This window comes from Musa acuminata, chromosome BXJ1-6, assembly GCF_036884655.1.
Source record: "Musa acuminata AAA Group cultivar baxijiao chromosome BXJ1-6, Cavendish_Baxijiao_AAA, whole genome shotgun sequence".
Classification (NCBI taxonomy): domain Eukaryota; kingdom Viridiplantae; phylum Streptophyta; class Magnoliopsida; order Zingiberales; family Musaceae; genus Musa; species Musa acuminata.
This window is the reverse complement of record NC_088332.1, coordinates 9,384,008-9,407,630: the sequence shown is the minus strand read 5'-3', so window position 1 is coordinate 9,407,630 and position 23,623 is coordinate 9,384,008. Positions and strand designations below refer to the sequence as shown.

The 23,623-nt window shown below is 40.3% G+C and overlaps 5 protein-coding genes across 11 annotated transcripts; 2 read left to right on the top strand and 3 right to left on the bottom strand.

The window, feature by feature from the left end:
* Window positions 1-213: 213 nt before the first annotated feature.
* Window positions 214-5,355, bottom strand: LOC103987493 (cystathionine gamma-synthase 1, chloroplastic). Of its 2 annotated transcripts, none has more exons than XM_018827038.2 (11): window positions 4,824-5,355; window positions 4,389-4,492; window positions 4,212-4,285; window positions 3,960-4,074; window positions 2,937-2,996; window positions 2,641-2,844; window positions 2,481-2,567; window positions 2,279-2,386; window positions 936-1,031; window positions 736-854; window positions 214-572 (listed from the first exon to the last, which is right to left on the bottom strand). In XM_018827038.2, exons 1-11 carry the CDS (start codon window positions 5,323-5,325, stop codon window positions 446-448), a joined length of 1,596 nt encoding a protein of 531 aa, XP_018682583.2. In that variant the 5' UTR covers window positions 5,326-5,355; the 3' UTR covers window positions 214-445. The 2 variants fall into 2 exon arrangements, with proteins under 2 accessions (XP_018682583.2, XP_009404092.2); XM_009405817.3 differs by having other exon boundaries at window positions 3,960-4,128; window positions 4,824-5,340.
* Window positions 5,356-6,371: 1,016 nt separating this feature from the next.
* Window positions 6,372-12,379, bottom strand: LOC103987492 (ribulose-phosphate 3-epimerase, chloroplastic). Of its 3 annotated transcripts, none has more exons than XR_001978608.2 (10): window positions 12,088-12,379; window positions 11,574-11,688; window positions 10,537-10,677; window positions 10,273-10,386; window positions 9,071-9,149; window positions 7,865-7,974; window positions 7,721-7,777; window positions 7,392-7,461; window positions 7,115-7,220; window positions 6,372-6,653 (listed from the first exon to the last, which is right to left on the bottom strand). XR_001978608.2 is itself a non-coding variant. In XM_009405816.3 (10 exons), the coding sequence occupies exons 1-9, from the start codon at window positions 12,198-12,200 to the stop codon at window positions 7,171-7,173; spliced, it is 849 nt and encodes a 282-aa protein (XP_009404091.2). In that variant the 5' UTR covers window positions 12,201-12,378; the 3' UTR covers window positions 6,372-6,653; window position 7,170. The 3 variants fall into 3 exon arrangements, 2 of the variants coding, with proteins under 2 accessions (XP_009404091.2, XP_065043003.1); XM_009405816.3 differs by having other exon boundaries at window positions 7,170-7,220; window positions 12,088-12,378; XM_065186931.1 differs by lacking the exons at window positions 11,574-11,688; window positions 12,088-12,379 and adding an exon at window positions 11,448-11,471 and having other exon boundaries at window positions 7,170-7,220.
* A 252-nt stretch (window positions 12,380-12,631) lies between these two features.
* On the top strand, window positions 12,632-14,793 carry LOC103987491 (methyltransferase FGSG_00040). Its single transcript, XM_009405815.3, has one exon. It carries the CDS (start codon window positions 12,808-12,810, stop codon window positions 14,410-14,412), a length of 1,605 nt encoding a protein of 534 aa, XP_009404090.2. The 5' UTR covers window positions 12,632-12,807; the 3' UTR covers window positions 14,413-14,793.
* Window positions 14,794-17,039: 2,246 nt separating this feature from the next.
* Window positions 17,040-22,158, top strand: LOC135676101 (pentatricopeptide repeat-containing protein At5g15300-like). The gene is made up of 2 exons (XM_065186926.1): window positions 17,040-19,101; window positions 21,406-22,158. Exon 1 carries the CDS (start codon window positions 17,113-17,115, stop codon window positions 18,733-18,735), a length of 1,623 nt encoding a protein of 540 aa, XP_065042998.1. The 5' UTR covers window positions 17,040-17,112; the 3' UTR covers window positions 18,736-19,101; window positions 21,406-22,158.
* LOC135582935 (2-hydroxy-palmitic acid dioxygenase MPO1-like) lies at window positions 19,260-22,167 on the bottom strand. Of its 4 annotated transcripts, none has more exons than XM_065186927.1 (4): window positions 21,597-22,166; window positions 19,817-19,879; window positions 19,643-19,717; window positions 19,260-19,569 (listed from the first exon to the last, which is right to left on the bottom strand). In XM_065186927.1, exons 1-4 carry the CDS (start codon window positions 22,140-22,142, stop codon window positions 19,453-19,455), a joined length of 801 nt encoding a protein of 266 aa, XP_065042999.1. In that variant the 5' UTR covers window positions 22,143-22,166; the 3' UTR covers window positions 19,260-19,452. The 4 variants fall into 4 exon arrangements, with proteins under 4 accessions (XP_065042999.1, XP_065043000.1, XP_065043001.1 ...); XM_065186928.1 differs by having other exon boundaries at window positions 19,643-19,714; window positions 21,597-22,161; XM_065186929.1 differs by having other exon boundaries at window positions 19,440-19,577; window positions 21,597-22,167.
* Window positions 22,168-23,623: the final 1,456 nt, after the last annotated feature.

Here is a 23,623-nt window from a genome sequence, read left to right as displayed (position 1 = left end):
CTCAAACGTCTCAAGACGATCATAGTGAGACGAAGGTGACAATCGACAATACCCACCTAAAAGAGATGATGACAACCAATCATACAAGGATAATATCATCTTGTAGAAAACAAGCGACACTCTACAAGAATAAAGTAAAAAAGAAGAGGTTATGTGAGAAAAAAAATAAACATTTCATGGATTATTTTGAAATGAAAACAAACCTAAGCAATATACTTTGAAATTCATGAAATATTAACTATAAGTCTTTTAAACCATCACATACAATTTGACAGCTAAATAACAAGTCTTTTCAAGTAATGTAAATAAGATAGATGATATTACCTTCTCATTGTCCTAAGATAAGCAAGTCATTGTTTAGATAGCATGACGATAACACGGAGGAAGAAGACATGGCGTGATCAGCTTACACCACCAAACTCAAACCACAAACGAACATGCTACATTAGATCTTCTCCAAGGCCTGAAGGATGTCAGCCTTCAAGTCCTCAAAACCCTCAACCCCAAAACTGAACCTAACCAGGTTGTCCTTGATCCCATACTTGGCTGTTCTTTCCGGTCTGCTGAGGTCCCTGCACACAGATGATGCAGGTCAGAACTCATATTCTTGCACTATGTATTAAGTAAGCAATCAATGGGTTTCCAACCACAGAATAATCAACATACATCCTATTTCTACATGTACTCAGTCAATGGAAACCTCACACATAGTTAATTGTTCACTAAATGAATTACCAGTAAGACATGATGGCAGGTTGATCGACGATACTTTCACAGCCTCCAAATGATGGAGCAATGTAAGGTATCTTCAAAGAATCAAGAAACTTCTTGGTAGTGCTCAAGTCACCAGCTATCTGCATCACCCATGTAACCATAATGTTCAGATGTGTGAGATATTTATAGCTCCTGGCTACGGAGCCAAAGATGGTCCTCACCTCAAAACTGACCACGCCACCAAAACCAGTCATTTGACGCTTGGCAATGTGATGTTCTGGATGACTTGGCAGGCCAGGATAATAGACACGGATTATCTAACAAAAACTATGTTAAAACTCAAACAAAAAGTATAGCTAAGAACTCGTAAAACAGTGAAAATAATTAGTGTTTCTATTGTTGAACATTATTTTCTACAATCCACTCCACCAAATAATGACAGCTACTATAAAAATCACGAACCAAACCATGATAAACGTTAAACATGGAATCTACACACAATAAAAGAAAGATCTTCCAGGAGATTCGAGATACAGAAATTTCTATCTATTTACTTTTATACATGTAAAAGAAGCCTAGTAGAAACCATACTTGCAAACCAGAGTGCAAGTGCAAAGGCTCTGAGGAACCTTGAAACAATTCTCTGTTTTTATAGGTGAAAAAAATTCTGAAACACATTCATGAATATAAAAGTAGCAACAATAGATTCAATTCTTAAAAAAATTTCAATCTTGGAAGGGTAGTAATATGTGCTAGCATGCAGAAATTGCAAATTTCTAAATCAGACAGAAGAACCATGATACAGGATGACCTCCTTTTATGTCAAAGATAACCAATTTTCTAATTATGTACGGGAGAAATTTTGAAGTTTCTCACACTAACATTGATTCATCTCTAGAAGCAAAATAGAGCCATTCAGCATATAGTAACTAGTATCAATTTATACAAACCTAGTAGATCTGTTTTGTTGGTTGGCTGCTTTAACAGAAAGATCTGAGCAAGAATATTAAGAAAATGACATCATTGTAGAGATCGTTCAGAACCATGCTTTTGAAGTCAAACGTCATTCTTTTTTGTTATCCTCTGCCCTCTCCACCTAGACAAAAAATCTTTGAAGGTAGAAACACTTTCCTATATCCTGACTTTCACAACCATTAAATAACCTTATTCAGTGGTAAACTGGGCACCTGCACAATCGCCCTCACCCACCATCTATTAAAATGGCATGGTAAGGTTCAAATGTGACGTCCATTAGTTGTTCTATGAAGTAGAGCAAGAAATAAAGAGTTGAAACAGATGATTTCTGTTAACAGAGAACAGTATTAAACTAATATTCTTGTGATATACCAAAACGACATTAGAAATGCTACTTAAAACTAGTTAGATTAAACAACTAAAACTCATGATCTGAGCACAATCAACTGCGAGCCTGGAGGGTAAGAAGGTTGGAGTTGCAACAGGTGGTTTAATTAGTGGGAATTATTTATAAAGCAAAGGCACCCTGATCATCTTCCATTACCATCAAATAAAATATATAAAAGGAATATAGTTTTCCTTCACATACCTTAGGATGCTCCTCCAAAAGTTGGGCCATCCTCAATGCTGTACTATTTTGATTCTGTACACGCAGATGCAGCGTCTTCATACCTCTGAGGATCATATATGCGGCATTCTGAACAGTGGAAATTTGTACAAAGTTGCAGTTACGTTCAATACAGTTTAAATTGGCAATTCCCTCATTGGCGTGGTACCAGAGAGTCACTTACAGGATTAAGGACACCACCAACAACATTATGATAGAGCCGGATTTTGGAGATTAGCTCCTCAGAACCACTAATGCAACCTCCAATGACCTAAAAAAGGAAGTAATTTTATAATTTATTCCAAAAAATAATTAAAACTTTTGTCATGCCTCATTTAACTTACATCATTGTGACCAGCAATAAATTTTGTGGCAGAATGCAATATTAGGTCAGCCCCTAAAGCTAAAGCCTTCTGATTAACAGGTGATGCAAAAGTGGCATCTATGCAAACCAATGCACCATTGTTATGGCAAAGTCGCGAAACCAACTCAATATCAATACATCTGAGGAATGGATTAGTTGGAGATTCTGTGAAGAAAAGAGTTACCTGAGCAAAAGATTTTGTTAGCAACAGACCAACTAGGGAAATTAATAAACATAATATATATATTATATCAAAAGTGAAGAAGCATTACAAACATTATTTTGTTCCAATGTGCTTTTTAGGGACTCAGTATCAGCAGGATCAATGACAGTTGCCTGCATTTCAAGAATATTGAAATCAGAAGGATGCAAAAAACAGCATAGACATATATAACAGATCGAATGATGAGATACAATAGAACATTGACAAGAAGGTTAAGCAAAAATAATTCAGAAGGCTAATATCTTTTAGTAATGCTACACACATGTACGAGTCAAAGATTTGATCACTGTGACATAATCAATTAAACTCTATAGTGATTATCTTATTTCCTTCATTCATTCAGAAGTCCTGGGACCAATTATTTTATACTCAAAACTGAACCTAGTCTAAAGCTAACCTAAGCTTAGGTTCGAATTAAACATGAAATTAATTTAATAGGCTCTAGTGAAGCTCCACAAGGCTGGCCTATGTGATCTCGGGAAGAAAGCAAATTAGAGAAAGAATGGGCTAGGTTGGACCTGGGTTTGAAGTACGCCTACAGTTTGAAGATTAGATCTAAAACTAGTCCAGAATAAAACAAATCTTGGGCCATGCCAGACCAACAGTCATGATGGAGTTCTTGGGAGAAATAAAATTGTGCCCAGCCAGGAGTAGGTTAGAACTCATCAAAAAAAGTCTAACTGTGCCTAAGGGCCTAAACCTTCAGCCTTTACTCTTTTGGGTCACCACAGTTTGGTCGTTGGATAAACCCAGCTTATTGACACTGATATTTCTTCACATGCATATGTATGTTGAGCATTTATGTCCAGAAGGTGTTTAACGAAAAATTAAATGCCCAGCACACGGTCAATATACAAATGGGTCCAAGAGATCATTATCAAATCAACCAAAATTTGCACTTGTGATTAAAAGAGTCATTGTAGGAAGTTTTCACCAAATAATAATGGATGTCATAGAACATATTTTAACCACTGCACATCTTCCAGCCATGCCAAAATGATAAAGCAAGCCTGAAAAGCATCTCATACAAGCTCCACATTCTATTATATAGAAAATAAAGAATTTTAGGGAGTTACCGAAATTCCCATCTTTGGAAGTTCACTTTCAATGAAAATTCTGGTCTTCCTGTAACAGTCATTGGTGGTCACAATATGCCCACCAGCAGGAACCAAAGCCGAGAACATAGCTACACTGGCATACATGCCAGATGAAACAAACAAGGTTGATTCAGCTCTCTCTAGCGCACTGCTCAAAGATAAAGTAGCATTGAACGACAGTGTGGATCAGCAAACAGAATAGATATCCAAGACATAAAAACCAAAGCGCACCTCATCTTCTCCTCCAATGCCTGTGTGGTTGGGTTCCCATAGCGACCATATTCAAAACTAGCATGTCTTTTTTCCTACAGAATAAAAATGACAATGCAATAGAATAATTAAATCTCATAAAGAGCCCAAGCAATGGTAAAACAAGTTCCAACTAATACTTGAAATATAACCAGAAACCTTGAAGTCAATCAACTCATCTGAGTTGCTGAACCAGTAGGCTGAAGTATTAACAACCGGGGTGGTAATGCCATCTGTGGTTATACCACGCCCAAGTCTCTCACCTGTACAATAATATGAAGAGAGACCTTCACAATCTTACATGGTCAATTTACTAAAGCCAGATCACCAAATCAAATTGGTATATTCACAATAGACACAAAAAAAGTAGTAGCCAAGCTACTCAACTAAACGATGGCTTTATTAACCATTCATCTACGAGAAAATGGTAGTTCTAAGTATTCTAGTTTCATGTTTCTGAGCATTGAGGTCTCAATTTTTAGCATCAATACATAAGATTATTATTCAGCATAGGCATAGATCTAACGTTCAGAAAAGATACCTAATATCTGCTAGAAAAGAGAAGAAAGACATGACAAACTGAAGATTCTGTACCAGCATGAACCGCAAGGCTCCCATCAGAGCTGAATAACGCTGCGGTCTTTGCAACGACAGAGGCTTTCGCTTCCTGCACTCCCGGAACACCCAAATCTACACCACTATGATCGACTCCACCACCAACGTGGGTGGAACCATCCGACCCCGCCGCCTCGGGAACCGCAGAAGCGTCCGACGAGGCAGCGGAGCGTGGACCCTCGAAGGCCGGAGGGTCATTCGACCACGAAGCCGCCGCGATCTGCGCGACCCCTATGTTGCAACAGTTCCGGCGCGCCTTGATGCTTAACTGGCGCACGAAATTGGGGGGAAACCGGAGGATCAACGGAGAGGCGCGGCCACCGCGGAGGGAAGAGGCGGCGGGCATTTCGATGCGTGGCCGAGCGCCGGAGTCGGACGAGCGGCAGTCGGCGGCAGAGAAGTAGGGTTTAGAGTGTGGTGTCGACGGGAGGCAGAGGGCGGAGGAGATGGCCATTGTGAGCGTAGAGGACGGCGACCGCATCGGAAACGAAATGAAAAGAGAACAAATGAGAGGTAATTTATCGGAAAGAAAGAAATTGCTTTCTGTAGAAGCGGCGATGATTGATGATTATCTTTCCTTCCTCACCGTTGGATTGCTTTACGATTCGTGAACATTTGAATCCAGCCGTGGATTCTACTCACCCATTTTATCTTTGCGGTTCGCGTGTAGAGCAGGCGCCCGAGCGTTTTCGCAAACCCACGCTGGGAACTTGGCGGGACCCATTGTGGAAGGGAGATTTTGATTGGTGTAGAGAATAGGTGAAACGTTCGGGCGACGGCTGTGGTGTAGCCGACTAGTTTGGTTGGTGGAGTACATCATCACAAGGCCCAGTTGCAGGCTGGGCCATCATGGTAATGGGCTCCATGGAAAGGTTAGAGAGATGAGGATCCCCTGTCTCGGTCCAGTCACGGTCCCAGAGTTCTTCCTACTTGCGCTGCAAGTCTCTGCCGATGGACCCCGCGGCTCACGAGGGCGGCTCCGCTTTCATGGGTGGAGAAACATGGACCCTGTCCCGGATAGTCGACAGATGATGGGATCTAAGGTGGAACTCTCACCTCGACATGAAACAGCGCTCGTATTGGGAAGGGATCGGATCCATATAGGATCCGCATATGAATCCGATAGGCTTAATGAATCTAAAACGAGTATCATTATCGGATTTACATTTATTTTCAGATTTGCGAGAAATCCAAAATCCATGTCCGAATCGACAATGTCGATCGATCCGAAGTAAAAATCCACACCCACAATTTGTTGCAGAGGGGGGATCCAATAAACGGCATCCGAGTATCTGCTTTCAAACAGTTGAAACGCAATTAAAAGCCCTCCGTAAAAACACCGTTGCAGTTACGTTGTCAAGCATGTTTTCCTTGCTACTGCTATAAAAAATTACTTCCAAAAACATGAACATATAACAAAGAATGATGACGAGTTAAAAGAAATTTGTCCTCCTCCCAGAGAAACGGAGACACCAAGCATCAGCATACCGCAATAAAGCAATGTTAGAACCCAACGCAAAGGGTGCATATAGGCAATTGGATTTCTTTATTTTCGAATGGAATTTTTACCCACATCCTTATTCACACGGCAATTTACAATAAATTAATTAACACTGCAGGAAGCATCAAAAAGCTGTATTAAGCATAAAGCCAACTCCAATAGTTTCCGTATTGCGTCAGTTACCAAAAGATTCCTGTAAATGCCACAATTCACAATTACAAACTTTGAACTACGTTGATCAATCGGGGCGAATGACAAGCTCCAAGCCTTGCAGGTTGATGCTCTCAACAGGGTTTTCAGTTTGTTATCTGCATAAATGTATATTCTTTTAACAAATAGCAATATCGTAAGTTGATAAAGAGAGAATTTAGAACTGCTTAATCAATGAGCACACAATAGTAAGACGATTACAAGATAAATGCCACTGAAAACTTTGCCTTAAAAAGGAACTGTCAATTTGTATTGGAGAACAAGTTCATTTTCATCTAAAAAACTGCAGTTAACTTGATGGAGGCCAGGAGGATGAGAGTGGCTGAAAGGTTGAGGAAAATTTTGCTCATTATCAATAGAATCACCAGAGGATGTTTAAATCATATCTGTTTCATTACAATTCCTATAAATGAACCCTCTTTCTTAAACAAATAAATAAATCAGCTAACTAAGGTTCTGGACAAAGAAGTAATGTATCTATTATAGGCAATAGAAATAACCCATACTGGTAGAATATGTCACTGTATCCAACTTCAAGTGTACTGCTGTAATGACTTACAGTGGAGTGATCACCAATTAACAACACCAAGTAATCCTTGTTGATGAAACTGTACCTTATACTGCAACTGCCGTAGGTCTTTTACTAGTCTTGATGCCTTTTATTGCTGCAAAACCAAAAATCATTCATTAAATGAAATGGGCACACGAGTCTTTCAAGATTGAAGTTTCCCATTGTTCCTTTCACTTCTATGTAATCCTAATGTATAGTTCTGAGAGTACAAAAGTTTGAGTACAAAAGTTTTAAGTTACTGAACAAGAAAAAACACAGACCGTACCTTCTGCATAATTTTTAGCACCAAATACTGCAGAACCTGCAACTATGGCATTGGCACCAGCTTCGATAACCTGCAATGCAGAAATAATTAAATTAGTTGCTCTACCATAAAACTCAAACCGTATTGCTACTTGACTTAGATGAGATCAGGAATCTCGTCAGTGAATATGGAGCAGAAAATGCAACAGCACTAGTTGGTTGTAATATCAGAACTATTAGAAAAGATGAATCAATATGATGGTTTTCTGTTTTTAGTCATAATTAAATAGGTATCCCGTGAAGTAGTCATCTTTGAACAATTAACTAATGTTTAAGAATTGAGAACGGCACCTTATATGCGTTTGAAGGACCAACTCCACCATCTACTTCAATCCATGGATTTACACCCTGCATGTCAGGGAAAACAATAAAATGCATATCCCATTGTTTCCAGAAAGCTGATTTGGAAAAAGAAAATATGTTGTTCATATGTACCTTTTCAGCACATAACCTCCTCAATTCTGAAATTTTCTTCACCTGACTTTCAATAAAACTCTGCCCACCAAAGCCAGGATTAACTGACATGATCAAGACCAGATCAACCACTGCCCAAGTGAAAAGTGGAAAATTGCTCAGTACTTCTGGAGTTGATATTAGATGTCATCTCAGAATCAATAACTTCAAGTGGCCAGTCCTTACAATGAATCATAAACCATATAACACTAGATATGAAGACGAATCTGAAAACCCATTTAAATGGATAATCACACAAACTTTGTGGGCCAACCCCCAGAATATTACATAAGCAATGTATCATGTTTCTGGGCTCATTCACTTATTTATTAGTTCCATTCCAACAACATAAAAAAGGCTATTGGACCCAAAGCCAGCATTCTCATTCCAACTATTAATAAGACCTGAATCAACTAGTATTTGCAAGTGAAAAATTAGGTGTTTTTGTGGGTTTCAACTCAGCAGATACCATGTCTGTTCAACAGCATCAGACCCATTGCTTTTTTCATCAACATGGATCAAATTCTGTCTGGAAAGAGGCTAGTGTTCAACCCTTCTATGTTTCCTTATCCTCGTATTTCAAGCCTCCGGACCCTTGTTGATGGTACATACCATGCGAACGACTGCATTATATACCATCAGAATAAGAACCCTGGGTCAAATCATAAACTAAGCTCCAAGGAAGGATTCTTTAAAAAAAACACTGCAGGCACTTTAAACATCCACATCAATTTCATTGTTTTGCACCCAAAAAGTATTGCATATTTGATCTGGAGTATCACTTTAAACACCTACAACCCAGTAATGCTGTAAATAATAAGTATATGTACATGACTCTGTATAGTTAATTCTGTTATATTTACTATTTGACATAATATGATATTGACAGATGGCACAATTTATATGTAGCACCGTATCTAACTTTGTTTCTTTAAAAATAGAACTGTAAATGCTGTTTTTTGCTGTCACATGCATCCTTAACCAAACTGAATATATCTTGTAGTAAGCCTAAGTAACTAAAAATAGAAAATAGACGACAAGAAAAAGTTAAATAATGTAGAAACATCAACTACTCAAGCAAAACCAATTCAGAGATATTAAAGATGGCACAACTTATATGAGATAATTATAACAACCAAACTGAATATTGAGAAAAGTCTGATGTAAATTCTCAGAGAAAAGTCTTACCATCTAGCACATACTCTATGGCACTTAATGGGGTTGCAGGGTTTAAAACAACGCCAGCTTTTGCTCCAAGACCCTTAACCTGAAAAAAATCGAGGGTTAAAGTACATATTTGTCCAGTCTCCAGTGTACAACTTCCAAACTGTCACCCAGTACAATTCACACAGAGAAATGAAATAACTATAACAACCACATGAGGAAACATGCTCCAAAATTTAATATTCTGGTTCGTTTTCTGAAGAGAAAAACACCGTACTCCTACATGAGGTCATGCCACTGTCAAGTCCCAGAGTCTAGAACTGAACCTTATCTTGCTAGGCAATAATAGTACAGTGTAGAATGTAACTAACAAAAATATACCTATTCTTGAAGGGAAACCAATAATCTTTACTTTAAAAAGAAAACAGTGTCATATTTAAAGAATTTCAAGTAGACGATCAGTTAATTTTCTTACGGAACTATTTCAGTGAGTTAAAAATGCAATCTCCGATGTAACCACAAAGAAAAAGAATACAAAAGTTTTCAGTTGGAGTAAGCAGTTTTCTGGCAAGTTTTCTGGGGAATTTAGCTCCAAAAAAGCAATTGCAAAAATTATCATCACACCATGCCATGAATAAGATGTTTGCTAACTACTTTCCTTCCACGGAAACAGAAAGGGACCACAACTCAAAAGGTATGACATGTAAAACCACGATCAGTAGTGCTTCCCTATATACCTTTATCAGTTTCACCAGAAAGCACTCAAGCCATATGACAATGCACAACAATAAATTTGCGCAGAAGACAAATAGAATCAAGATGTCAAAACATAACAAAAGGTTTTACACATTTAAGCCAATCACCTGACTTATTTGTTCAGGAAAAGGGTTCTAATAGAGATGATACTTCGTCTAAGAGCAAGTTTGTAACCTCCACTCTATAATGGAAGCATTGATCTATAGATGCCAGAACTCAAACTTCAAAATGGAGATTTAATTAGTATATACGATTCAAAAATATAATTGTCCAGCAGACTATTGTCCTAAATAAGTCAATTTCATATAGTGAGATAGATTAAGGGTGCATAAAAAGTTACTTGCAACAGGATGAAATTTGCATATGTTAAACTTGTATGTTGAATAAAAAGTTTATGGACTATTGCAGTCATGGACCACATGTTACCATTTCACTGTAACTGAGAGAGAATATTTGATTCTACAAATTACCTGATTAACTGTCCGATGCAAATGAATAGTAGATGATTGTTCGCAATGAACACTGACAATGTCAGCACCTGCCTTGATAAAGTCTGGAACTCGCTGCTCAGGTTCCACAATCATCTGAAATTGGGATACCACAATAAATAAATTAAATATGACTCAATAGAAACAAATGTGTAATTATTGGGGAAATCAAAATTTTATAAATATGTGCAAGTTTATAAATTTAAAGCCAGAACTTTGATATTTTAAAGCTGGGAAAAAAAATACCAAATGCACATCCAATGGGAGATTAGTCACTGGGCGCAAGGCATCAACAACAAGAGGTCCTATGGTGATATTTGGCACAAAGCGTCCATCCATCACATCAACATGAATCCAATCACATCCGGCCACTTCAACAGCTTTAACCTATATGCATAAAACTGATCATTAATTTCCCCAAAGCAAGCTCTTCTTCAACCATGTTGTCATCAAAATTTTTCAACATCATGCCACAAATTCAGAAAAGAATTTTTCTATGATAAAACAAGAATAATTATTAGCAGAAGCATCAGCAACAGAAAAAGAAGTAGACGTGAAGCAAATTTCTGATCTATTGGGTCAATGGCCACAAACTCATCTATCGAGATGATTTTCCCTATACAGTGAGAACAAAACTATCTAGCCTGACAAATTTCAGTTTCATATAAGAAAAAATCTTGAGACATTAACAATTAAAAATTGGTTAGTCAAAACATACAAAAACAATATAAGAACGATTTGATTGACCTCCTATTTCAAATTAGCAGGTAAAAAGCATCTCTCAAAGAACCCCAAAGTATGTTGTGACTAAGGAATCTCAAGCTGAAACAAATATAATGTAAATGACCATTAAGTTCCTGCATTGGGTGCATGAAAAATTAGCTCCCAAAAGTCTAGTGCTTGCGTTAAGTTGAACACTAAGGTATAAGCCATGCACTTTAAGGAATTCTTTTTATGAGACATGTGCCAATCAATTCTTGAAAGTCTCTAATGTTCTTAAGAAACCTCGGACTAAGCTAAATTCTCTGACATTTGAACCTGACAAATAGCTAAATCGACCAAAAAGACTCCAAGTGCAACATTTAAAACCATGATTTAGTTATCTAATTTGATCAAGTAGATGAATACGCTAGTATTTCTTAGTTATAGCAGACTACCTGCCTTAGTGAGAGCTTCAAAACAAAATGTCCATGAGCACCAAATTGAACGTCAATGAAATCATGAACTCAAGGAAATGCCAGGTATAACTATTTGTTTTCCTCCGATCAGAGTTGGAAGTAAACCTGCTCACCCAGCTTTGCAAAATTAGCAGAGAGAATAGACGGTGAGACAATTATGTCGCTCTTTGAGTATCTTTCAACTCGTGCTGATGCCTTGACCACAGTTTGAAGCTTCCTCCTGAAATTTCTTACGGATAGAACGTGAGCAGAATAGAATGAAAACAGCTGCCTATCATGGAGTTTCAAACATCATCATGCAACTAATTCGCTGCTCTAGGTTAATACATCATGTCATTGACGAAGTAACAGAAGTCAATACTGTTATCAAGTAAATAATAAGAATAACAGCGATCATTATATTAAACGCTACGAGGGATACCCAACAAAGAACATAAGGCCAACCGCAACATAAATCCAGTCTTGACAAGAACGGGATTCACAAATAGGAACAACTCGCAGAAAGAGAGCTTATTGAAGATGGAACAGATTCTCACACCAATTTTGCGAACTGAATCCAGGAAATAAACAATCTCAAGCAACCAAGAACGAGGGGAAAAGGAGGTGGTGGGGGCGAGACCTGACGCCGATACTGTCGGGCGGCGGGGAGAGAGAGAGCCTCCGCAGGCGTCCGCGGTGGGGCACCGCAATCGCCATCGCAGACGAAGAGGAAGCGGCTGCCGTGGTGATCATGTCTTCCGTATGTGTCGGGTCGTCGCGCTCTTCACCACGCCTTCGAACCAATACGAGAAGAGGGGCAGGAAACGAAAACTAACCATATATGTATTTATGAGATGGAGAAACAGATAAGAGAGACGGCCATGAGAGCCCTAATTCTCAGCCTCACCCTCGTTATGTTATCTACTGGTTTCGGAGTCGGGACGAACGACGAAGCAAAGGCGGAGAAAACTCCCTCGAAATTACACGCAATGAGATGGGCCCGCTTCTTCGATTATTATTATTATTATTAGAACTCGAAAAGATAACTATATAAAGCATACGAGTCAAAATCAAGTCAACATATGAATCATAATCGACTCAAGCTCGTGATTTGGCTCGCTCAAGCAATTGCCTCCATCTTAAAATCCACACAATTTATTTGCACCGATCTTAAAGCATATCCGCCATAAATTGCAATGATAATCTATGATTTGAACACGTCAAACGTAGCCGTTACAAGGAAAAGTAATGAAGCCCAGCAAAATTAGGACACGAATGAATTCGACCGTTACATCGTCCCGTTTCAAAAAGCCATCGCCATTCCTTGCCTCTTCCGTCACTTGGACGATCGAACACAAACATGAAGGTGAGCATCGAAGAGCACCTGCAGCAGCTGCGATCTAGGGCCACGGAGCTCCTCCTCCGGGAGGACTGGAATGAATACATCAACCTCTACTCCCGCTTTATCTCCCTCTGCCGCAGCCACCTCCTCGCGGCCGGCAGTGGCGCCGCATCCGATTCCCTCCATAAGACCCTCTGCCTCGCCCTCTCCAACCGCGCCGAGGCCCGCTTCCGCTCCCGCGACCTCCCCGGCGCACTCGAGGACTGCGACGACGCGCTCGACCTCGACCCGGCTCACCTCAAGTCCCTCCTCTGCAAAGCCAAAGTCTTGCTCGACCTCGACCGTTACTCGTCGGCGTCCGAGTGCCTCAAGTTGGCGCTCGCAAGCCAGCCTTCCGGCGGTGCCGCCGACGTGGTTCGGGGGCTCTCGTACCGGTGCCGGAAGCTGGAGGCACAGTCGAGGACCGGGAGCTTCGACCTCTCCGACTGGATCTTGAACGGATTCAGCGAGAAATGCCCGGATCTGGCAGAATACATCGGCCCCGTCGAGATCCGGAGATCCACCAACGGCGGAAGAGGGCTTTTTGCCACCAAGAATGTGGAGGCGGGTACGCCACTGGTTGTGACAAGGGCAGTAGTGGTTGGAAGAGGGATACTGCCAGAATCCGGCGACCGGCATGGCGAGAGTGCTCGAATGGTGATGTGGAAGGACTTCGTCGACAAGATTCTCGATGTCGCTGAAAAATGCAGCAGAACACTTTGCTTGATCTACCAACTATCCGCAGGGACCGGGCAAGGCGAGCTCGACGTTCCTGACATAGACCTGTTCAAGCCAGAGGCAGCCGAGGAGCTCTTCGTTCTCAAGAGCAAAAAGCCAGACGTGGGAAGAATATTGAAGGTCTTGGACGTCAATTGCCTACGAGAAGAGGGATTCTCCGCAGGGATCCACGGAAAGCACAGCAACTACATCGGAGTGGGGCTATGGATACTGCCATCCTTTGTGAACCATTCTTGCAGCCCGAACGCGAGGAGGCTGCACGTTGGCGACCGGGTGGTCGTTCACGCGTCCCGCGACGTAAAGGCCGGCGAGGAGATCACATTCGCTTATTTCGACGTGCTCTTGCCGCTCGACGACCGAAGGGCGATGGCGAAGGGATGGGGATTCGAGTGCAGCTGCGAGAGGTGCAGATTGGAGGAGTCTGTCGGCTTCAGGCAGGAGATGAGGGAGCTGGAGATGGTTATGAAGAGTGGGACCGACTTAGACGGAGTTGCAGTGAGACTGGAAGAGGGGATGAGTAGATGGACGGTGAAGGGGAAGGCAAAAGGTTTCCTGAGAGCATCGTTTTGGCCTGCTTATTCCGGCGTTTATGAGTCTGAGAGGCTGACGAGGAGATGCGGACGGCGGATTCCGGCGGTGTCCATGGCTGTGCAGAGCGTATCAGAAGCTGTGGGAGGGGACGAGAGGATCTTGAGGGCGTTGTTGAGGAGACTGAAGAGAGGTGGAGGTGATGCCATGGAGATGGACAAGGCGATGAGGTTGGGAAGAGGTACGTACGGCAAGATCATGAAGAAAGCGGCGATGAAAGCTCTGTGTGAGGTTGCTTTGGTCCACTATGCCAATTGACTGTGGCCAGTCCTCCCCCTTATTTCCATTGTTTTATGTTGTGCATACGCTTATGCACTTAACATGGTTAAAGAAAGTCTTGACCAGGTTTTTCTTCTGCATTAATTAACTTATTTTGTAATTTTTTTATAATTTTATTTTTAATTTTTTAGTACAATGTATTTTTTTTTCTTTTCTCGGCTTTCTCTTTTTTTCATTTTCGTTAAAGGATAATATCAATAGGGATAAGAGTAGAGTCACGATAAGTAGCTTCATTAGACCGTACATCTCTCTTGGTATATCCAGATAATAAGTAGGAACATAAACTGAAACATTTTAGAGCTACAAAGATAGTTATTAAATCGTTAGCACCACATAAAGACATTCCTCCTAGAGTAGCTGTTAATAGTCATTTCTATGCATTCAATGTACTCTACGGATAGAGGAATACATAGAGTTGAACATAAAAAAAAAGAAATTGAAAGATTTTGTTGAAATTGAAACTTCCATGGAAGAGAAGCAAATGAAACACTTTCATAAAAATTCTTGTAGAATCGAGAATGAAGTTTTCATTCTGTACATGCCGGATCATGAATTAGTAACTGCATCCAATCTCCGAAAAAGTCCCAATTGTTTCGAACTTTTTATTTTTGGAATGAGATATTTACGAAATCCCCATGAATAAGATCAACCCTTATTCCATGATATTTCCATAAGATTCCTCTTTCTTTTTCTTAAGCAAGCCCCCGAGAGGGCTTAGTTGATCATGATTTATGTTTCATCTTTCTTTTTCTTTTGGTTTGTTTCGAGAAAGATATCGTCCGATTCTTTTTCTATTGATTCTTTTCCGATCAAGATGTCTGGATCCATGTGTCTATATAGATCTTGTTCATGGATTAACGAAAATGTGCAAAGCTCTATTTGCCTCTGCCATTCTATGAGTCTCTTCCTTTCTGCGTATGGCATCGTCACTCCCTTTGGCAGCATCTACTAATTTGGAACTTAATTTGAAAGTCATATTTCGACCCGAACGTTTTCAGGATGCCCCTAATAACTGGCAAGTGCTTTTCCTTGTGTAGATCCTATTTCAATAGGAACTTAATGGGTCGATCCGCCAACACGTCTTGTTTTTACTGTTATATCGGGAGTTACTCCACGTATTACTTGACATAAAACAGATAGTGGATTTGTTTCCGTCTTTTGTTGAATCTTTTTCATGGCTCGATAGATAATTTGATAAGCTAATGATTTTTTTTTCGTATTTCAGAATACGGTTAACCAACATGTTAACTAATTGATTACGATAAATTGGATCGGATTTTATAGTTTTTTCTTCTTTCTTCTACGGTACCTCGACGTGACATGGGCGTGAAAGAGGTTCAAGAATCAATTTTATTTTTATAAGGACTAAAAATGAATTACTTATTTTGGCTTTTTGACCCCATATTGTCGGGCTCTGATACCAGTTGATGGTGATAGAATATAAAGTGGAATAACCTTTGTATATAAACAAGTACTAGAAGACCATAATACGCAGTAAAATTAAATGAAATCACAGTAAAATAGAACACCAAGATATACGTAGAAAACCCCTTCAATGTGTAGGGTAAAAACCACAGGGTAAACTAGAGATAAATCCACTATGAGAATAATGAATATACAAATCTTAATCTCTTGTCATAAACCCTAGCAACAATCACAAGAGAATAACTAGGATATAAGGATCACATTACTGTCCACAATATCTAAAACCTCCCCAAGTAATCACAGTAAAAGTTTACTGTAGATTTGATCTAACCTGAGATGAAAACACTGTTAGATGATTGAGAACAGTCTCTCTGTATTGTCCTTGTTTTCTTCCCTTTCTTTCTCTTGTTTTTCTTCCTTTTTCTTCTCCTCTTTGTTGCTGCTAAGATCTCTTCGTTGCTATAGTTTTTGTCCAAAAAACGCAGCCACCTACTCTTCAAAACGCAACTACCACACCCCCTTATATTGATCTAGGGTTAGGTCAAAGGGGTGTGGGCTGATAAAGCCCACCATGGGCTGAACCCACTATGGGCTGTCAGCCTAACAACCTCCCCCGTCAGCTTATAAGAGAGGCTCTTCGAGTGACTAACAATAATTTACATTCAAGAAGTTATCGTTAATGACATTAATAATGAGTTAAGAAGTGTAAAAGGAATTCATGAGTAACGTCAAATGAAAATAAGAGGTTATTTGAAAAAAAAAGATAAAAGATAAAATCTAGCTATAGATATTAAAATAAATACCTTATTATTTTTAAAGAGATTATCAATAACAAAAGAATAGTGAATAGTAAATTATATGTTATTTATTTAATCTTAATTTGGATGGAGCTTTAAGCTTTGATACTAAACCAAATGAAAAATTAAAGGAATTTATATCCAATCGATTCAGAATTTTTTTAAAAAATTTAATTAGAATAAGAAGATAAAAATGGAATTTATAAATAATGGTGTCCTGAATAAATTTTCAAAAGAGAAAAGGCCATTCAATAAATAAAAATACATTAGTGTGAGGTTTTATGGAGAAATTGTTCGTATAATAATGCAAACTAGATATCAGTGGCTTAAAAGAGGGCCAAGATAAATGGACGGTTAAGATTAGAGGATTTATGAATTGGATGATCAAACTATGGATAGAGCATCCCCCTGTCCAGCGCGGGCGCACTGATCGTTTCGCTTTACCTCGTCGCCCTTCATGATACGGAAGTCAGGCAACAAGCGGCACCAACCGGCGGTATGGCGGCGCTGCCGCACCATCCGCTCCCTGAGGCAGATGCACGCCCTTATGGTCGTCACTGGCTTCCTCTCCGACGCCTCCGCCCTTCGGGAACTGCTATTCTCCTCAGCCGTCTCGGTCGCGGGCGCCGTGCCTTACGCCCTCCAACTGTTCGACCGAATCCCCCGCCCGGACCTCTTCATGTGGAACACCGTCATCCGCGGCGCTGCCCACACCTCCACGCCCTCGGACGCCATTTCCCTGTTCGCGCGCATGGAGAGAGCCGGCACACGGCCTGACAAACTCACCTTCCCCTTCCTCCTCCGCGCTTGCACCAAGCTCTCCGAATCCGCGTTGGGTTCACAATTCCATGCCAAGATCACAAAATTTGGTCTGGAATCAGATTCCTTTGTCAGGAACGCACTCATTAACATGCATGCGAATTGTGGCGACTTGGCAGTGGCTGACTCACTCTTCGATGGGTCTGCCAGACGGGACGTCGTTGCGTGGTCCGCGTTGATTGCAGGCTACGCAAGAAGAGGTGAGCTGACCATCGCACGTCAGTTGTTCGACGATATGCCGTCCAAGGATTTGATCTCTTGGAATGTCATGATCACTGCATGTGCGAAACGAGGGGAGATGGCAATGGCACGGGAGTTGTTTGATCGGGTTCCCGAAAAGGATGTTGTGTCATGGAATGCGATGATCGCTGGATATGTGCAATGTGGGGAGCATGATCAAGCGATGGAGGTTTTTGAACAGATGCATGTTGCAGGGGAGCAGGCTGATGAGGTTACCATGCTGAGCTTGCTTTCTGCATGCGCTGATGCTGGAGTTCTGGATATCGGCAAGAGGATACATGTCTCCCTGATGGAGATGTGCTCTAGAAATGGGCTTTCTACATGTCTTGGCAATGCATTGATAGACATGTATGCAAAGTGTGGGAGCATTCAAGGAGCAATGGAGGTTTTCCGGGGGTTGAGGGAGAAGGACCTATCAACATGGAACTCGATTGTTGGAGGATTAGCAATCCATGGTCACTTTGAAGACTCGTTATATTTATTTGAAGACATGCTTAAGAAGAAATTGAGACCGGATGAGATCACTTTCGTCGGCGTCTTGGTTGCTTGCAGTCATGGAGGGATGGTCGAACAGGGAAAGAGATACTTTTGCCTGATGCAGAATGAGTATGGGATTGAACCAAATATCAAGCATTATGGTTGTATGGTGGACATGCTTGGGCGTGCAGGACTTCTGAAAGAAGCATTTGAATTTATAGATAGTATGAAGATTGAACCAAACCCAATTGTGTGGAGGGCACTGCTTGGAGCTTGTCGAATCCATGGCGATGTCAAATTGGCTGAGCAAGCTAATGAACAGTTGCTGAGGATGAGGAATGATGCAAGTGGGGACTTTGTGTTGCTCTCCAATATTTATGCTTCAAGAGGAGAGTGGGGTGGAGTGGAGAAGGTGAGGAAGTTGATGCATGACAGAGGAGTTAGCAAGGAGGCTGGCTGTACTCTGTTTGATACTGATAGTAAAGAGCTCATGCAATTTTTGTCACAGGGTAAACCTGGTTTAAGGATGAAGGAAGCTGCTTGATTGATACTACTTTCATTAGGAATGTTGGTTGATATGTTTGCAAAACTGGAGTTCCTAATGAAGATCCTGGGGTGATACCTTTCTCATGGCTATGGAGATTTTATATTAAGGGAGAAACAATTCCTTTTTCATTTTCTACAAGCAGCCATGTAGAGTAGCATTGGGAGGAAATCGTGTGACAGCATAATTTACCAACTGCTGGCAATGTAGGTGTTGCCATTTGATGGACATTATTGGGGGCATGAACAAGTTATGGGGGACATGAAATGCATCTGCAATTTGCAAAATTGGAGCTAGTAGCAGAGACAAGCAGTGAGAACTAAAGGTTTCAGAAGCTGGAGCCAGACAAATGGTTCTTAAGAAAAGGTGAGGCAGGGCTTGACTCTCTTTAAATTCTTATGCTGCAGCTTAATGAATTTTTTAAGGACTGAATTTGAATCTTACTTGTGCCGCTTATTTCTCTCATCACCAAATCTGCAACCTCTCAGCTTTGTAGCATATATACAACTATTAGGCACAAAAAATCATGAAACTGTCAACAACTTTTTACTGATATTTGGCTGTTCATCAGTTTGCCCGACACTCCCCTACACTCCCAACAGCATTCTTATTCTAGATTAATAAGTATACAAACTCAACATGAAAAGTAGAACATGTGATTTACAAGAGTAGCAAATTTGGACTAGCATTCTTTCAGCTATTTCCGAGTGCCTATTTTTACCATGTCTTCTTCTCCTTGCTTGTTTGCCATTCTTTGCAAGCACCCTCAATCTTTGCATTGACACCAGCATGGAAACCAGGGTATGGTTCATAACCACACAGATTTTTCATCACCTGCATTTCTGCAACAATGTAAATCCAACTCTAGGAAATAAATCTTCACAAACTACTGACTCTAAATGATTACCTCTAGCAAGACAAAGAATGGTGCAGTCAGTAAGGCCTGCACGAGGTTATCAAGAAGAGCTGGAGCTCTCTTCTGCTAGAGTTGTAAGAATATGGATTAGTTTTGTCTGATGAACAACCATATGGCTTCAAAAATAGGAAATTCCAGAGAACACCATAATTTTAGTGGGAGTACCTCGAAAAGCCCGTGGCCTAAAAATTGCCCAGTCCAGCAAAATAATTGTGCAACCAGAACAACCTGGAGGAGAGATTGGCCCTGACCATAAGCTCAATCAAACAAGAAACAAATATTATACCTTCTAAAATACATCAGCACTCTTCATCTATAGCAGCAAAATCAATATTTCTTATAGTATTTGTTCGTGTGGAGTAAAATCATCCTTGCACACTAAAATCAATATTTCTTATAGTATTTGTTCGTGTGGAGTAAAATCATCCTTGCACACTAAAATCTAATACTGAGGTGCATATTTCTCTTTATATATTTACAATAAAATGCTGAAGATTGCTTTGTAATTTATTATGCTCCTGGTTAATTTTAACATGCTATAATTTGAATGAAGTACCTATTCATGACATTTAGGTTACTGCAATGTGTCATGGTGAGTAAACTACTCCTAGCTTATGTTTTAAATTAAATAAAGATATAACACCTAGATTTTAGGGGTTTTGTATCTTTCTCCTATAATTAAGTCATAAATGTTTGTACAAAGAATTTGTTTCAGAACAAACTGTAGAAAGCAAAGAAACAGTGAAACTCTTGCATAATGCAGCCAAAAGAAATACACATTGGAGGTTTTGTATATTGCGTTTTTCTTATTATAATTGATGTTGCTGTTACAACATTTCATCTCTTAAAGATAACATTTATTTTTATTGGTGCACCAACCAAGAAAGACAACTTTTTTTGTCATGCATCTAACAGAGTTTTGTTTTTGTTTCTTTTCCAGTTATATAGATTGATTTGTTTTATTTGGTAGTATGCCATTTTCACTTATTTTTATATATTTAGATCGAGGATATCTCATGAAAAGAAGGTGTGGTACTCGTAATTTTATAGAAACAACTATGTCAAGACATGTGAATGATACTGCTAGCAATACACAACCAAAAAGGCTACTTGAGTATGACTGATGGTAGTATGTAACATTGTGAATAGAGATTTTTTGTCTTCCCTTTGAGAGGAAATGCCGATGCAGTGACTACAAACTAATATATGCAGTTAGAGTTATAGATGTTTGGACTGGGACATGGGCAGATAAAAAGCACTATATGGCATCATAAGCAACAAAGGAAGATTGTCAAATCATGAAAACCAAAATTTGCCTGATTGCCAACTTTTAGAGTGTCAGAAACAGTAGAACATTGGTCTCTATCAGAAAAAAAAAGTCAGGTATCCATGCAAACCATCTATAGAATCTGCTATAACAATTTCCTCTTCCTATTGTATGAAGAAACAATTTCCAAGCTTGTTTAAGGACAAAGACTAGTGTACTTTGAAGAGGGAAAACATGTAGTTCTTATGAGAGCCAGCACCAGGAGAAAGATGGAAACAAAACTCTGATCCTAAATATCTGAATTGACATTGATTCCATATTTCTGCTGGTACTCCAACAGAGGAGGAAACAAGATCATTAGGTTCATCGAAAATTTATAGGCTGGTGAAGCTGGTAATGGACAGTGTTATGGATGGCTATGGTTTTGAATAGCTTCCATAACTGTGAGATCTCATAAGGAGCTGAACATAGTATGTTTATGATGCAGATTTCAGCTCCGTGGGAGGTGACATCAGTATGCCTTTTGTTTTGGATTGTCATTTGCAATTCAAAGGTCACTGGGAAGAAGATCTGAGTAGTCTCCACAGAAGATGATTAAGAAGCACAAAAGACAGTGCAGCAGATGTACTTCAGGTAGAAGAGAAGGAGAAAGCAGAGGATGGGCTGCACCAACATCACCTTCCAAGCAAGAGAGAAGCCAAGGCGACTCGCAAGGCAACCGCTGCCGGCCCAGCAGAGGACGCAGAGGATCGCGGCCAAGGATCCGGCTCTCCGATCCATGAGCACATAAAACAGCCCGAAGGCCACCGCAAAGGCGAGGCCGAGGTCGACGGCCAGGACGCCGCCGCCGAGCCAGGAGGGCAGGTCGAGGAGCGGCGGGGTGAAGTGGAAGAGGAGGAGGGAGGTGTAGAAGATTGGCCAGACGAAGAGAGTGTGGATGAGGACGTTGGTCTTCTCCAGATCGAGCATCTCGCCGGCCACGGACGAAAGGCGAGGGAGGTGATGGCGGACGGACATGACGTCGTGGTAGTACGTGAGGAAGAAGACGAAGGGAAAGCGAATGGGTGGGGGGTGTTCTGTAGTGCAACAGCACCCGGATTTGGTTGAGGTGAGAAGGAATTGTTCGAGATCAGCACGCGGTAGAAGTTCGAGACTGGTTTGTGTTGTCTGTGGGTGTGTTGGATATTTTGACTTGATTGATTGCCCCCTCTTTGTGACAACCATGGTTTATTTATCTTGATGGTTGACTAGATATATATATATATATATATATATATTAATGCGGCAGAAGATTTGAGAAGCGCTACCAAATAAAAAAGAGTGAAAATTAAATTACATATAGACGTATAATCTTTCTAGATTAGTTAGTTCCATCCCGAGATGGTGGATTATCCCGAATCGAATCGGGAGAGTTGGTCTGAATCGATCTTAACGCAAGGCTAATTGCTGACCGTGATCGTCGCAGCACGAGAAAACAACTCAGAAACTAGCAATTTTTGGACGTGATAGAGATTGCTTGCTCACATGATGTAGCTATGTCGAGATAGGTAATGGTTTGCACCACTTATTGTAGTCACTGCAGCATGTGAAAACGGATCGATAATTGCCAAAAACCCTTGGAACCACTTCAATGGCAAAAAGGATAGATATGGTCTCGGATGGCACGACAACGCTGCAACCTGCTTTGCTCGTCGCTTGCTTCCACAACAAAACATATGACTTATGTCAAACACACTTTCGTCTGGTTTTTTACATGCTACGATGAACACGTTGATGGTGCAAATGTTAATAGTCTCTCCACCTTGAAAATCCCGAATTAATTTTTCCTACAACGGCATCATTGCTAACATTTGCATGTAAATGTGCAAATGTTAGCTAAACCGAATTAATCAATTTTGAATCGATTCGATCACATGATTCCGAATCAATTCCAGTTCGAACTACACTACACCATATCGAACCAAAATAATGTTTCAATTCTATTCAACCCGTTTGAACACGACATCACTCCCTCACACACAAAATAGAAAGCTATTTTTGAAAGTTCCAAGACAAGCACGATATGTAATGAAAAATGTCGACCATTTTAATCCCTTGAACCCCCTTCAAATGACATAACAAAATGGGGTTCTCGAACAGGACAATTCCAATCCATGCATCGTCCACCTGTTGGTCACTCACTTGCATAATAAAATATATATTTGATGCGACAAAGCAAACATTTAACTACCACATCACCGTGGAACCCCTGCACAGCGATACAGAACGTTAACCTATTACTGAAGCTCACACCAGGGCCAGAATCCAGCATGACAATAACTGTAACCTCTGTGAGGGAGCAATAATAGTTATAACTTATACATCAGTTCTCGCATCATCGGATTGGATTGTAAAATATGAAGAGTCCCCACAACCCAGCTACTAAGGTTTGATTAGATCTCAAAAACAGATTCATGCTATTAACGTGAAATAAGGGAATAAAAAAGAGCATATTAGACAGGATACCATGCACCCATGCTTGATGAAAGTTCCGACCGGCAAACATGCATGCCAGACATTTACCAGAATCAACGTAAACATCTTCACTGCCATACAACAATCTTTATAGGGAAACAGAAAAAGAAATCAAATTCAGAAATATATACAGAAAATGCCAGCTACTACATCAAATATCAATGCTTAATAAAGATGTTTTACTGAACCTT

Coding starts and splice junctions, on each gene's coding strand:
- LOC103987493 (XM_009405817.3), bottom strand. CDS start 5,325: ATGCGGTCGCCGTCCTCTACGCTCACAATGGCCATCTCCTCCGCCCTC. Junction 2,387..2,480: donor TTGGTGGTGTCCTTAATCCT/GTAAGTGACTCT, acceptor TCCACTGTTCAG/AATGCCGCATATATGATCCT. Junction 1,032..2,278: donor TTTTGGAGGAGCATCCTAAG/GTATGTGAAGGA, acceptor AGTTTTTGTTAG/ATAATCCGTGTCTATTATCC.
- LOC103987492 (XM_009405816.3), bottom strand. CDS start 12,200: ATGATCACCACGGCAGCCGCTTCCTCTTCGTCTGCGATGGCGATTGCG. Junction 11,689..12,087: donor CCCGACAGTATCGGCGTCAG/GTCTCGCCCCCA, acceptor AAGAAATTTCAG/GAGGAAGCTTCAAACTGTGG. Junction 7,975..9,070: donor CATAGAGTATGTGCTAGATG/GTAAGACTTTTC, acceptor TCACTTGGGCAG/TGGTTGATCTGGTCTTGATC.
- LOC103987491 (XM_009405815.3), top strand. CDS start 12,808: ATGAAGGTGAGCATCGAAGAGCACCTGCAGCAGCTGCGATCTAGGGCC.
- LOC135676101 (XM_065186926.1), top strand. CDS start 17,113: ATGATACGGAAGTCAGGCAACAAGCGGCACCAACCGGCGGTATGGCGG.
- LOC135582935 (XM_065186927.1), bottom strand. CDS start 22,142: ATGGTTGTCACAAAGAGGGGGCAATCAATCAAGTCAAAATATCCAACA. Junction 19,718..19,816: donor TAGGCCACGGGCTTTTCGAG/GTACTCCCACTA, acceptor TTACAACTCTAG/CAGAAGAGAGCTCCAGCTCT. Junction 19,570..19,642: donor CATTCTTTGTCTTGCTAGAG/GTAATCATTTAG, acceptor GCAGAAATGCAG/GTGATGAAAAATCTGTGTGG.